The 12,623-nt window shown below is 46.2% G+C and overlaps 1 protein-coding gene across 5 annotated transcripts in view; it reads right to left on the bottom strand.

The window, feature by feature from the left end:
- Positions 1-12,623, bottom strand: part of IGSF3 (immunoglobulin superfamily member 3) — a 156,684-nt gene that overhangs the window by 58,404 nt on the left and 85,657 nt on the right. For 4 of the 5 annotated variants that reach the window (XM_062614649.1, XM_062614653.1, XM_062614648.1 and 1 more), the window contains one exon: positions 8,651-9,028. In XM_062614649.1, coding sequence (XP_062470633.1) covers positions 8,651-9,026 — 376 coding nt within the window. In that variant the 5' untranslated portion in view covers positions 9,027-9,028. Of the gene's footprint in view, positions 1-8,650; positions 9,029-9,859; positions 9,992-12,623 lie in introns of those variants that run through there. The other variant, XM_062614652.1, reaches the window with a different exon arrangement.

Raw genomic sequence — 12,623 nt, 5'->3', positions numbered from 1 at the left:
AATACTACTAACTAGTAAACATAAGAGACCAGTAACACCAGACGACCCTTTGCTTCCCATGATTTGTATGCGAAGCCTGATCTGAACGAGCTCCCCCACACATCAGGTTTACTTTTCTGAAAAAGATGGAGAGCCCAAGATTTGAACCTCAGGTCGTGAGTAGCATGCTTAAAATCATAGAATCAATTAGGTTAGAAAAGACCTTATCAAGGTCTTCAAGTCCAACCTTTACCCCCAGCACTGCGAAGTCCATCACTAAACCATGTCACTAAAGGCTCCATGTTTTTTGAACACCTGAGGTAGAGCTGGTCTTCAAATGCAATATACAATATGGAAATATACACAAACAGCCTGATCTCAGAAGGATATTCTAAGAGGCATCCTATAAATAAAGACTACTTTCTTCTTGAAAGAAAGGATTTAGGATTTAAGACTACCAAATGCCTCATTTTAGCAGGAACCGGCAGAGTATATTGGAAGAGTCACTACGACAAGTGAAAAGGGCATGTGGGCTGAATGTTGCTTTTGCAGCAGCTCCTTCCACGGTAGCAGAGGATCCCAAGCCTTGCAGCCTCCAGCCTCACCGACACTGAAGAGGCAAAGGGCTTGGTGGAAGAGCCAGTGCCACGGTCCCATCAACCTGAGACACACATGTCTGAGTGGAGCCAAGCATAGCTGGGGCAGAATAGAGGGCAAGACCCTGAGTCTTCAGAAAAGAGGCTTTTGCAGGAAAGGCTGCTTTAGTTTTCAAAGATCATTTCAACTGACCAGACTGATTTTGTTATTCAGGCTCAGTGCCACACAGAAACCTACCCATGCAGAATGCTGCAGCTCTTCACAGTCTGAAGGCAAATCAGCATTTGGGCTCCTGCACCTCCCTTCCTGACAAGTAAGACACAGAAAGCCTGGAAGCGAGAGGGCTCCTTTTAAAGAGCAGCCTACATCTGTGAGCAGAGGGCTGTGCAATCGCCCGTGGCTGCATTCATTTACATTTTTAGAAATGCATTTTAGAATACATTTTTTCTTACAATGCATAGGTACAGACATGCATAAAAAGGGACATGTATTCTTATTGTAATTCTCCTCCACATGATAGCTAAATTTAAAAAAGTATCTACCTCAAAAGGGACAATGTAGGAAAAAACATATGGAATACGGTGATGTGCCCTAAATGTGTCTAACGCCAGGTTTTTGAGAAATGGGTAGGTGGACAGGAGGGGAAAAAGAAAGAAACAGTTCCACAGTGGAGAGCCTTCCCCACAAAGCATGTCACACCACCAAGTCGCCTCTGTTTTTGAGGAACAGGGCATGAAGGCAAGGGAAGAAAAAGCTCAACAGCAAAGAAGGGGGAGAGCAGATACAAAGGATTACCCATTTTTTCAGGCAGGTCTGCCTAAAATTTTTTCCACATCTCCTGTGCAGATAGAGGTACAGAAGTGATGTCATGTAACCCAACGATTAGAAAGTAAAAATTAGGCAAGCAATTCCAACAGGAAAGAACAAGGCATGGTGTACTGCAACAAAATTGTCATAATTAGAAGTGTTTAGCCTTTAAATAGTAACAGGAGATAAGATAAAGATACATAAAATAATAAGTGAATCTTGTCTAGCAATGCGAGAACACATACAGAGATTTATGTTAGAAGCTTTCAGCTGTAGCATGAATGGTATTTACCCAAAAGTGTTTTAGAAAGCAGAAATAACTAAGCCCATGCAATTCATTGCTGGATTATATATGACTAAAGCCAAGGTTTAAAAAAAGGGACAAAGACTGGAAATTCAAATAGGTCTTGGTGCCTTCCTCTTACCATCAGGAGTGTTACATCTGGATGGGGCATGAAGCCTCTGACTGGCACCATACACACCCATGCCAGAGGAGGCTGTAAAGAAGCAGCCCCTACTGCCAGCTCCAGAGTCGCTGGCCACAGGGTTGCCTGTACGAGCATACCACCAGCCTCCTCAACCTGGCAGTGCTTATTAGCCTCACTGCTTCTGCAAGGGCAAAACTGAGTGAGCTTAAGCAGCTATACTTCCAAGACATCAGAAATGGATAAGCAGGACTGGAGATGAATCCTATTCAGCATCATTACCAGGCAGAGCTGAAAGATAAGCCTTTGTTTCTAAGTCCCGCTATCTGAGGAGCTCAAAGTGCTTCACAGTTATTTAGCTTAGACTCTATGAAAGGCTTGTATGCTAATTTTACCAGCTGGAAAATGGTGAGGGAGACAGAGCACGCCATACCCAGGCACACGCAGTGAGTCGGCAGCATGGTATGACCCAATGCCTGCAGTATGGTAAGACCCCTGAATGCCTGCCACCCCCCACTACTGCCTAGCATAAGAAACTGGGTACTCTGGTTTGCTGGTGCAATTTCCAGGCTGTACCCATAGGAACTGCCAGAGATAAAATATGTTTTACTCTCCTCATTCCTCCCCCATCAACAGACGAACACCCCCTTTCCATCCACAGCAGGAACAGAAAAAGCAGATCATCATAGGTCAAATTTTCTATTCCAAGGCTACTACAAAGAGCTTTAGGCATGTAGAGTAGGACAGTTAGAACAAAATACCCCAGTGTCTAGCTGCAAAGGACCACCTAGGAGAAAGTATTTGATTTTACTTTTTCTTTATTTTTTTTTAATGTCACCTAAAGGGTAATTTGAAAGTGAAGGACATTTTACTCCTCTGGGGAGCTAATTACTGCAACAAGCACAGCCTAAACAGGCAAAGATGAATGCAACTCACAAAGCAGGAATTTCAACAACACTAATCCTGGAACTCACTTTGGTTAACTGATGGCTTGGCCAAACAAAGCATACACATGCTTCATGGAGGTAGCAAAGTCACTGAGATGGCCTCAGAGAGATCAGGACATTTGCACTAGGCTTTCAAATTCTCCTTTTGTAGACCAGAGGAAAGCAATAGAGACAAAATCCTGCAACCTCTCTAAAGAAATATGAAATACAAAAAAATGTGCCAGAAAGAAGGAAGAATATGGGGACAAACAATAGGTCCTTGCTGTTCTCACCTTGTTGAGATCACCAATGTTATACCATTATTTAGAACTGACATCCCCACTATGTATCATTTTATACCTTTCCTTAAACATGCTCTCTCCAAACTGCTGCCTAACAGTGGTTCTTACTGCACAGCAGCCAAAAGATTCATTATGGGATCACAGGACAATTCAGGCTGGAAAGGACCCCAGGGGGGTGGGGGTGGTGGTGTCTAGCACAACTGCAGGTCTAGCAGGGTCAACTATAAGGTCAGACCATGCTCCTTAGGGTTTGATCCTGTTAGGTCTTGAAATGCTCCAGAGATGGAGCCTGTGCAATCCCCTCAGGGCAGTCTGAACTGCTCGTTTTCACTTCTGCGTGCTGTTGCTCATCTGCAAAAAGCCTAGTCCTCCCAGGACACATGTACAGTGACAGACACTTCCCCCTGTCTCTAAGAAGGGGGAAAGCATAGAAAGAAGACTCCCAAAGACTTCTATCAAAACCAGTAGATCCTTGTCTGCAAGACTATCACCTTTGAAACCTCCCTCAAGCAAAGCCACCTTCTGCCCATCTGACAGCTGGAATAAACCAGCAGCCACCAAGGTCCACGCTCCTCACGTGAGCAGAGGTGACTACACTTGGATTGAGTGCCCCCAGGTTACCAGGAGCAGGCAGTGATCTCCCATGGCAAATCTGTGACATGACTTCCCCCCTCTGCTCTGTGCATGCGCAGATCATGCATGGCAGCACTTGACGAAGAAGAGGGGAAGCTGCTGCTAACAAGCAGTAACAGCTAGTACAAGCTAATAAATTTGTTTTTTTCTTTTTTTGCCTGCTACATGCCCGTTACCTTTCCACTGGCATTCTGGAGATTCTCAGTTGCAAAGTCAACAAGAGTCCTGCTTTGTTTTCTTCAATGCTTGTCTGAGACCTATGCAACTCCCTCCCTTCCAGCATCACGCTTAAGTCTTTCTTCCACCTCTTGTGTTACTAAAGCCTCTCAGATGCACCCTACAGCTATCCTTCTTGTCATGGGATTGCAGCTGGCCACACAGTCACATGCCACAGCGGACTCCTACAAGACAAAATTTTAAAGACATGGTCAGACTACCTATGGACTGAGTTCTGGTCTGCAGACTCAGGTAGCTCAGCATTTGGAGACAGGACCCCTTCAAGCAGAGCTGCAGCCAACTCTTGACATGAGGCAGAGAGGCAGCCGGCTCTTCATACCACCAGCGTCCACACGCACCACAACTCCCAAGTCTGGCACAGTGTCAAAACTTCACCACAATGGGGCTGCCAAAAGAACACACACCCAGACCCTGGGAGCCATCACAGCCAGAGAGGATGTAGGAGAACAGGACAGAGATCAAGGCACCAGTCTACCTGGGCAGGGTGAGACCTAGCAGAGAGCAGAAGTGTGGCCAGGCTGAGAGGGTGAACAGAGGAGCCACTGAATAGTACCTAGCTAGTGAGGATCCTCTCTGCCCCCCTTTCACCTAAGCCTGGCAGGAAGGAGATGTCAGTGACTGTCTCTGCAGTCACTATCAGCTCCACAGCAGCTCCCACCCTCCTCCAAAACAGCAGAGTCCAAGTGCTGCTTGTTTCTCAACTCTGCACCAAAATTGCTCCTTCTCACTCTGCGGTACCATGGAGGTTGTGGTCTCTCCCCCTGCTCGCCCCATCCAAAAACCTTTCATTTTCTTTAACTTGTTTAGGATCAATGCTGTACAGCTGCTTCCCACAAAATAAAAAGTACAAGAGCTGCCACCTCTTCAAGTGCTTTGAAACCTTTCCTCCTGCTCTGCCACTACCTGTTCAAGAAAACCCTTGTTCAAGAAAAACACATACTCTGAAAAAGAGCTTAACATTTGTGGAAGCACAGATAAAATAACACTGACAAAAAAGTCTGAAGCTTCTGAAGGGGTTGTACTTGGGCCTCTTCGCTGTTATCAGGTACAGGCTGTAAGGGTACAGGCACACAAAAAACTTGTTGCAGAGATATAGTGGAGTACAAATTTGCAGTGACTCATGAACTCTGAAGTAACTGCTATGAGCTCTCTTCTACCCCACAGCAAAATACGAGTTTATTTATCCATTAACGTAAGATGAGAAACACAAACCAGCATCTTGGACTGCACAGCATCCCTGCAGCTTCACTACCTAAATTACACAGAAATCTCCTCTTTGCTCATATTTCAAGTGTTATTAATACAAGGAATAATTCCAATGACAATCTGGAAAATACGGCTGCCCTGCCAGTGGTGATGCTGTGTTACTGGGATGCTGCCGTCTTTCACCTGAAAAGTCCTTCCTGTCCTTAGCTTCTTCATAAATTATAGGAGTAGCCCATGTACTTCTCACAGCCAGCAGACTTCGTATGTGGGATAATCCTTTCTCATAATCAATCACAGTTCAACAACATCCTGAAAGGCTGCGCCCATTATTTTCTTCCCTTTTGCCACCTCCCTCAGCACAAGCTATTCCATCTGAGTTGTCCTAAATTCTTCCTCCTAACACATCTTGCAGCCCAAGTATAACTCCTCCTTCCCAATGATACAGCTCAGGAGGAGATGAGAAGAAGGGTAGCAAGATAGACTTATTTTTGAAGCAACTGAGGGAAATTGAAGACTGGTGAAAAAGTTTAAGCCTTGATACACATTTCCTCCCATGGCAGAAGGCCACTGAACCACATTACTGGCCTCATTCCTATCTTTAGAGAGCTTATCGCTTGTACTGCATGCCTAAATCCAGATAAGAATCCCATGAAGTGCCTGAGGAGCACTTGTTAGTGCAGAGACATCAGGTCCTTGGAGTGGTATTAGATCCTGGCCAAGACCTCAGTGAATAAAAAGAAACCTCAATTGGAGACACCAACCATGCTTGCTGTTTGTGAGGCAGATAGAACTGTACTTTCAAGCCCAACCAGCACATATTTGAAGATGACAAGACTACGTTTTAGCAGCTGCAGAACCCTGGATATATAGCTCTCAATGCTGCTCAGACAACAGGAGCAGAGATGCACACTGGCTGTTTTGTCTGTCAGTCTGTCCCAGTGCAGACAGCAGCCCCATGTGCTGATGCACCAGTGTCCCATCCAGCTACCCCATCACATAGTTGTATTGCCTGGGTGAAGAAGGGAGAAACTCTTCCTTCATCTCTTCATCTTGCTTTCAGAGCAGCAAGTCTAGAATCAACACTGCTCCAAACATATCCATTTCACACATAAACACAGACTAGAGATGCTTACAAACCTGCCTCCCTGCAGGTTCTGCTGTTGCCAAAAGAGTCACCCAATCTAATGAGTCAATTAAAAATTCGTAACTGGATGAAAGAAAAAAAAAAAGTTTTGTTCTGTTTCTGAGAAAATGAGAACAGTAACTCTCATCTAGCTCTTGTGTACCTCTTCTTGTCTACAGCAACAAAGCCAGCCTGAAAACCCGTGACCTGTAGCTGAGAGCTGAAATGTCAGGGGATAAAAAGTTTTCATGTTTGTCCCAGCCCTGCAGAACAGCCCACTTCCCCAGCAGGACGTAAAAGGTCCCACAGTGTTCAAGTCAACACCGGCTCACATGAATGGGCTTGTCCTGTAGCTCATCACAAGGGGCACTCTGGAAAAGTCAGTTTCTGTGAAGAGTTTGGTTAAACCACAGAAAACACCTACACAGATACACACATTCAAAACACAAGTAACCTTAAGTCATTTCTGAAGTGAATTTCCAGAAATGAATTAAGCTAAAGCAAATCAGGGCCCCGAATTCTAAGTGCAAGCATCCATGAAGGGGCATAATGTGATTTAACTAATCCACTAAAAGTTACTTTAGATCTGTTTTCTTTAACATCCCCGACGCACATTAAGGCCTGAAGCCAATATCCTCAAAAAACCATTCATGGTGTCTACGGAATCCCAAATCTTACATGCCTTGTACTTGTGGCAAGAGACAGAGAAAAAGCATACCAAGCCAGCAAGCCCTGGGCTGGCCATCAAATCAGCCAGGAGGGTCCTGGCTCCCCAATTCTTGGTAGAGCAGCTCCCCTGTACCCTACAGCCATCACTCACACTGGCTGTACTTACCAGGAAGCCCTGTCCCATGCTGTGCACCACCAGCAGCTAACAGAGGTACTCTCACTTGTTTTAACAGCTTTCCTGCAAGAGCCCACAGGGTGCAGCTCCCTGGCAGAGCAACCCAGACCCAAACCACCCTGCCCCCAGGCACTTTCCCACTGGGTGTTGATTTTCAACGGGCTTCACTCCCTAAGGTGACTTTAGAGCAGCAGTGCTGACTCAGTCCTGTTCAAATGAAAGGGGCAACCACAAGCCTGGGCACCTGAAGCACATCAAAGAACTACAAAACAAACAAACAAAACAAACCACATAGAAAAGAGTATTCAAGTGTCTCCCTCCCAGACTTCTCATGGACATCAGATGGCACCTAAGTAAGAACCTGCACTCAAGCATGGGGCTTCACCTGGGAGAGTGGCTGGGCTGGTACCTCTGAAGGGAAGAAGGCAAGGTGCACACAAGCTGAGGGCAAGAAGCACAAAACAAAGGAGGGCTACTGTTATTTAAACTCACACCTTTACTCCTTTCACAATGGGTTTCCTGTGTCAACATGGCCTGAACAGCCAACACGCTGACTAGCTAGTCTGGGTAATATCAAAATGGTTTCCAAACCAGAGACCTGCAGGCTCACAGGAAAGCAAGCCTGCTGTCTGTGGGCTTAAATTTGCTAGAGGGGTGCCTCTGCTGCAGAGGAGTTCTTTTAGGAGTCCTTCAGCAAAGAGTCTGATTGAAGTTATTAGACTTCTGTTAGCTGAGTTAGAGACTTCAAATCCAATCCCATTTTGAGATACAGAAAGCAAGCTGAAGCTTGAAACAGTCAAGTCAGCTAGTATGAGAGGTGCTATGGAAATACTCCACATTTTAAAGAACCTGTTTTCAATTTTTCTAACACAGACAAAACCAACCAAACCCCAAATCAACTCCCCCACATTCATCTACAGACAATTCAATTTGAGTGGTGTGGTGTTTTCAGGATGCATTCAGCATTACCCTCTGTTAAGAGCCTGAAGATGAAGTGTTCAAAATCCATGTAGATGAGGCCCCCGATGACATGGTTTAGTGGTACACTTGGCACTCCTGGGGTAACAGCTGGACTTCATGACCTTAAGGTATCTTCCAACCTAGCTGATTCTATGATCTGCCCTGTTCCCCTTATATGCCGCTCATTACATCTTCTCTCTTCCCCACTCCACTATTTCGTCACTTTTGTCACACAGCTCTCTCCTCTGCAGCTTATGCCATCTGGAGAAGCCTCCCTACCTTTCTCCTCTACAGTACATCAGTTCCACATCCCTCTTGCTTTCAGCCAGAGCTTCAAATGTTCCTCTCCCCAGCTATGCTACCTGGTGTCTCTTCTTTACAAGGGCCTTATTACTAGAGAAAGCTTGGTATCTCCTGTGCCTCTATATGGTGATTTCCTGCAATTCACACTACCCATGCTGCCTGCCCTCTTCTCCTTGTCTTCCTCACTGGTGTTTTTTCTGACAGCTTATGTGGACTACATTGCACATGGAGGGGTTCACAGGTTTTTGCTGCATGCTGGCTGGGAGACACCCCATTGCCCCAGCCATGCTGTTATCAGGACAGCTTACCCACGAGGTTCATCTTGGCGCTGTAACTCCCAAAGTACCTCTCGTCAGTGTTGGGCGTGTGGCACTCGTACTCGCCAGCATCCCGGTCCTGCAGGTCAGTGATGTGCAGCAGGACGGCGTCCCCCTGCACCCGCTCCACGTAGATCCCACGGCTGCGCACGCGTTGGGTGTAGATGGCGTAGGGGAAGGATGGGTCGACGGTGCTGACGATCTGCACCTCCCGCTCAGGGGCCGAGGGCAGGTAGATGGACCACTGGAAGTTCTGCTCCGACGGACCCTGGTAGCCGCTCACCTTGCACCACAGCGTGATGTGGGAACCCTCCGTGCGGTAAAGGGGCCCTTCCTGCACCGCCACTTGCCGCTGGGCCAAGGCCATGCCTGTGGGAAGAGAGGAGCTCAGCATTACTTCCCAACAGGCAGCCCCTGTGTCTTCTCCCAGATGTACCTGTCCTACCCTTTGGCAGCTGTGCTCAGCAAGACAAGCCCTCATACCCCATTTTAAAACTGGCACATTGGGCTCTGGCACAGCACCCTCCCAGCCATGTAGCAATTTCCTTGCTGACTCGAGGGGAATGTCTTTTAAGATACCCTGTAAGAGAAGCAGCATCGAGATGACATAAAATCCTTCTTTGGTAGCAGTAAGAATCCAGGAACAAAAGGTATCCCACCACATAGCAACAAACTCAAGCTGACAAGGCTTTGTTTTCAGTACTACTTTGATTTTCCAGCCCTACAACCCTGAGGATGGGGTTGCTGCAGGAGGGCACTGGTGGTGGCACATGGACACTCTGCGGCACCCCAGTACACACAGGTATCTGGGGAGCTGCTGCTGGGGCCCCCCAGTCCAGCAGCAACTTCTTCTTCTCCTGGCACAGCTGAGCCAGGACTGTCTTCTACCAGGAGAGAGGCTCATGTGCAAGCCAGGAGGCCACACACCCTCCCCTTGGGTTTCCAGGCTATACAACTGCAATATCACAGGCATCCACCCTCCATCAGCAAACCCGCTGGAGGCTTTGGCTGGTCCAAAATCTTTTTCGCTGAAACCCAGCATGTCTTCCCCAATCTTTCAGTTACATTTGTAAACGCATACGGGGAAATATCACACTTCCATCACTGCTGCTTCAAGTCTATTCAAAAGGAGTATATTTACTATATAACAAAAACAATTAAGGTTAATGGAAGGAGTGGGCATATTACACTACCACTTACTGCCCCTGGCTGCTGGAAATTGAGACCCGGTACCAGGCATTGTACACATGCAAACTTGTGCAGCACAGAACAAAGACAGCCCTGCAGCACGGCGACTGTGATCTGCTGTATTTTTACACAGATTATGGATGGCTGGCCCTTGCGCTCATGGCACATTACCAGCACAGCCCTCCAGGGGCCAGATAAATTACAGCAATCTATCTTGTTTGTTGCTACATCAAAGGCTTGAGGTCTGGAGACCACAGTGGGTGTTCACCAGTTATTGAGTTACCAGCAGCATGCGCACATGGCAAGGCCAATCACCCTGGCTTCTGTGACTGCCTGTTTGCCATCATAAAACAGCAATAAGTCGATTTAAAGTGTGTCCTGCGTAATCATGTTTGCAAATTTCATCCTCCGTGTGTGCGTACATGGAGGGGTGAAGCTTTCCCCCTCTTCAGTTTTTGACAGCAATGTTCAAGTCCAGAGAACCTTTCAAAAACTAGCAACTTGCAGGTAGAAGAGGTAGCCTGGCATCGGGGATTACTGACTCAATCCCCTGCTCTGGACATGAAAGTCCAGATCGGAAGTTTTTCTCCACAGCCAGCCTGGACCAGAGCCAGGAAAGATGGTTCTTACCAGCTTAAAACAAATTGTGAAAAATGGGTTCAGCACATCCATCAGGCCATGCAGCTGAACAGATGGAGTGCAATTTAAACTATTAACTTGGGCTCAGCTTGCTGCTGCTCCAAATTATGCTTCTTTTTACTCTTTATGAAATAATGTGATTTAAGGGAGGAAAGATAGCATGTTCAAAACAAACAGGGAGAGGAACAATAGAGGTAAACACTGCTTGCTCTACCAATCTCTTTATCCTGGGGAAAGATACTGCTAGAGACAACTGTCCTGGGTTCAGCTGCAGCAGCCCTTTTTGTCCTTCTTAGTAGCTGGTGCAGTGCTGTGTTTTTGACTTTAGACTGAGAACAATGCTGATAACACCAATGTTTTTAGTTGTTGCTAAGTAATGTTTACCCTGATCAAGGACTCTTCAGCTTCATGCTCTGCCAGGGAGGAGGAGAAGCTGGGAGGAAGCAGAGACAGGACACCTGATCCAAACTAACCAAAGGGGTATTCCACACTACAGCATGTGATGCCAGTATAGAAACTGGGGGGAGTTACCTGGGAGGCCCAGATTGCTGCTTGGGTTGGGCTGGGTTTCAGTCAGCAGGTGGTGAGCGGTTGTATTCTCTCCCCTTGTTATTTCCCTTATCATTACTGGTGGTAGCAGCAGTGGTTTTGTGTTATACCTTAGCTACTGGGCTGTTCTAATCTCAACCCATGGGAGTTACATTCTTTCCATTCTCCTCCCCATTCCTCCAGGAGCCAGAGTAAGTAGTGGGGAGTGAGCAGCTGTGTGGTTCTGAGTTACTGTCTGGGCTTAAACCACGACAAAAAACAACACATCTAGGGCGCAGACAGCCTTTTCTCTCATCTGGTAAAGGCCAAAGGACAAAGCAAATACTACAGCCTTTGAAGTGAACTGTTGAGCCATGGAAGTACAAAATGAAATATACTCTTTTGTACAGAAGTAATTTTAGTTCTGCTTTGTAGCTAAGCAACATTGACCTCGATGGCGAGTAATAATAGCAAGAAGGAAACATTTTGGGTAAATGTTTTACAATGACCAGTTAGAATTGGACTAGTGGTGGCGTGCTTGACAACGGGGCTTTCCAAATCTGAAGTTCAGCCAAAGAATGAAGTGATGATGAAGAAACTACCACCAGGAGTCCCAGAGACCACTACCACGTTGTTGTGCGCATACAAAAATAGGTGTAAACCCATGTAAAATATTTCTGGGAAATGTATAGACATGAATGTCATTTACTGGAAATATAATAAATATGTATATTAAGCAACAATATAATCACAGCCTGATTAATGCTGGGATGAGACACGTTTGGAGGAGCTATCCCCCGTGTCTCCCAGGGCTGTAATAAAGAATACCTGCTTGCCATCTTAAACTTTTTGGTGAGTTCTTTGCAAGTTCTCTGAATCAGTTTGCTGACCTAAATGGGACCCTCTCTGCCCAGCTGCAGGACCCGCTGAGGATGGGGCTCCCTAGGGCCCTTGGGAATGTTTCCCGGAGGGACCCCTTGACTCATTCGGATCCCTGTGGGAGCAGACAAAGACCATCTTTAAGAAGGTATTCTTTTGTAAGAATGATTTTGTTTTGGTTAACATTCTGTAAGTCATAGGAGACGTCCTGCATGGAGTTTGTTTGGAGCTTGGATTTTGATGGTTTAACCTTTAGTTTGGAGCCTTCTGTAAATCGAAATCTAGAAATCTTGTAGGCAAGGCGTATACCCGACTGCTGGTGTCCAATTGGTATACATTTCGATTTGTTTGGAACACTGTTTGTGACTTGATGGTATTTGACCCAGTTTTGCAGATTATCACAGTAACGATTGTGGTATTGATGATATGACGTGGTTAATGCTATACTGTATGTTGTTATTGCATCATTAATAGTTGTTTGTCTAGCTGGATTTTATCTGTGTTCTAAGTACTGTAGTTGTGTGGAGTGTGCTTGTGGGATCCCTTGTATGCATGTGTTGAGGGCAGGGCTTGGTCAGTGGGGTATGTAGCTGCACCAAGAGATGCTGTTCTGTGCATTTTTGTTGTCGGGCTCACGTTGAAGTTTTTCTGTAATATACGATTGCTATGTTTCATAAGAAAGTGCCTCGGGCTCTGGCTCCTCCTGTGGAGCATGTTGTGAGACAAAATA

This window comes from Pezoporus occidentalis, unplaced genomic scaffold (assembly GCF_034315485.1).
Source record: "Pezoporus occidentalis ecotype Australia unplaced genomic scaffold, CSIRO_AGI_Poc_V1 ctg177, whole genome shotgun sequence".
NCBI classification, from domain to species: Eukaryota; Metazoa; Chordata; class Aves; order Psittaciformes; family Psittacidae; genus Pezoporus; species Pezoporus occidentalis.
The sequence above is the reverse complement of the archived record's forward strand: the minus strand, read 5'-3'. Positions and strand labels throughout refer to the sequence as shown.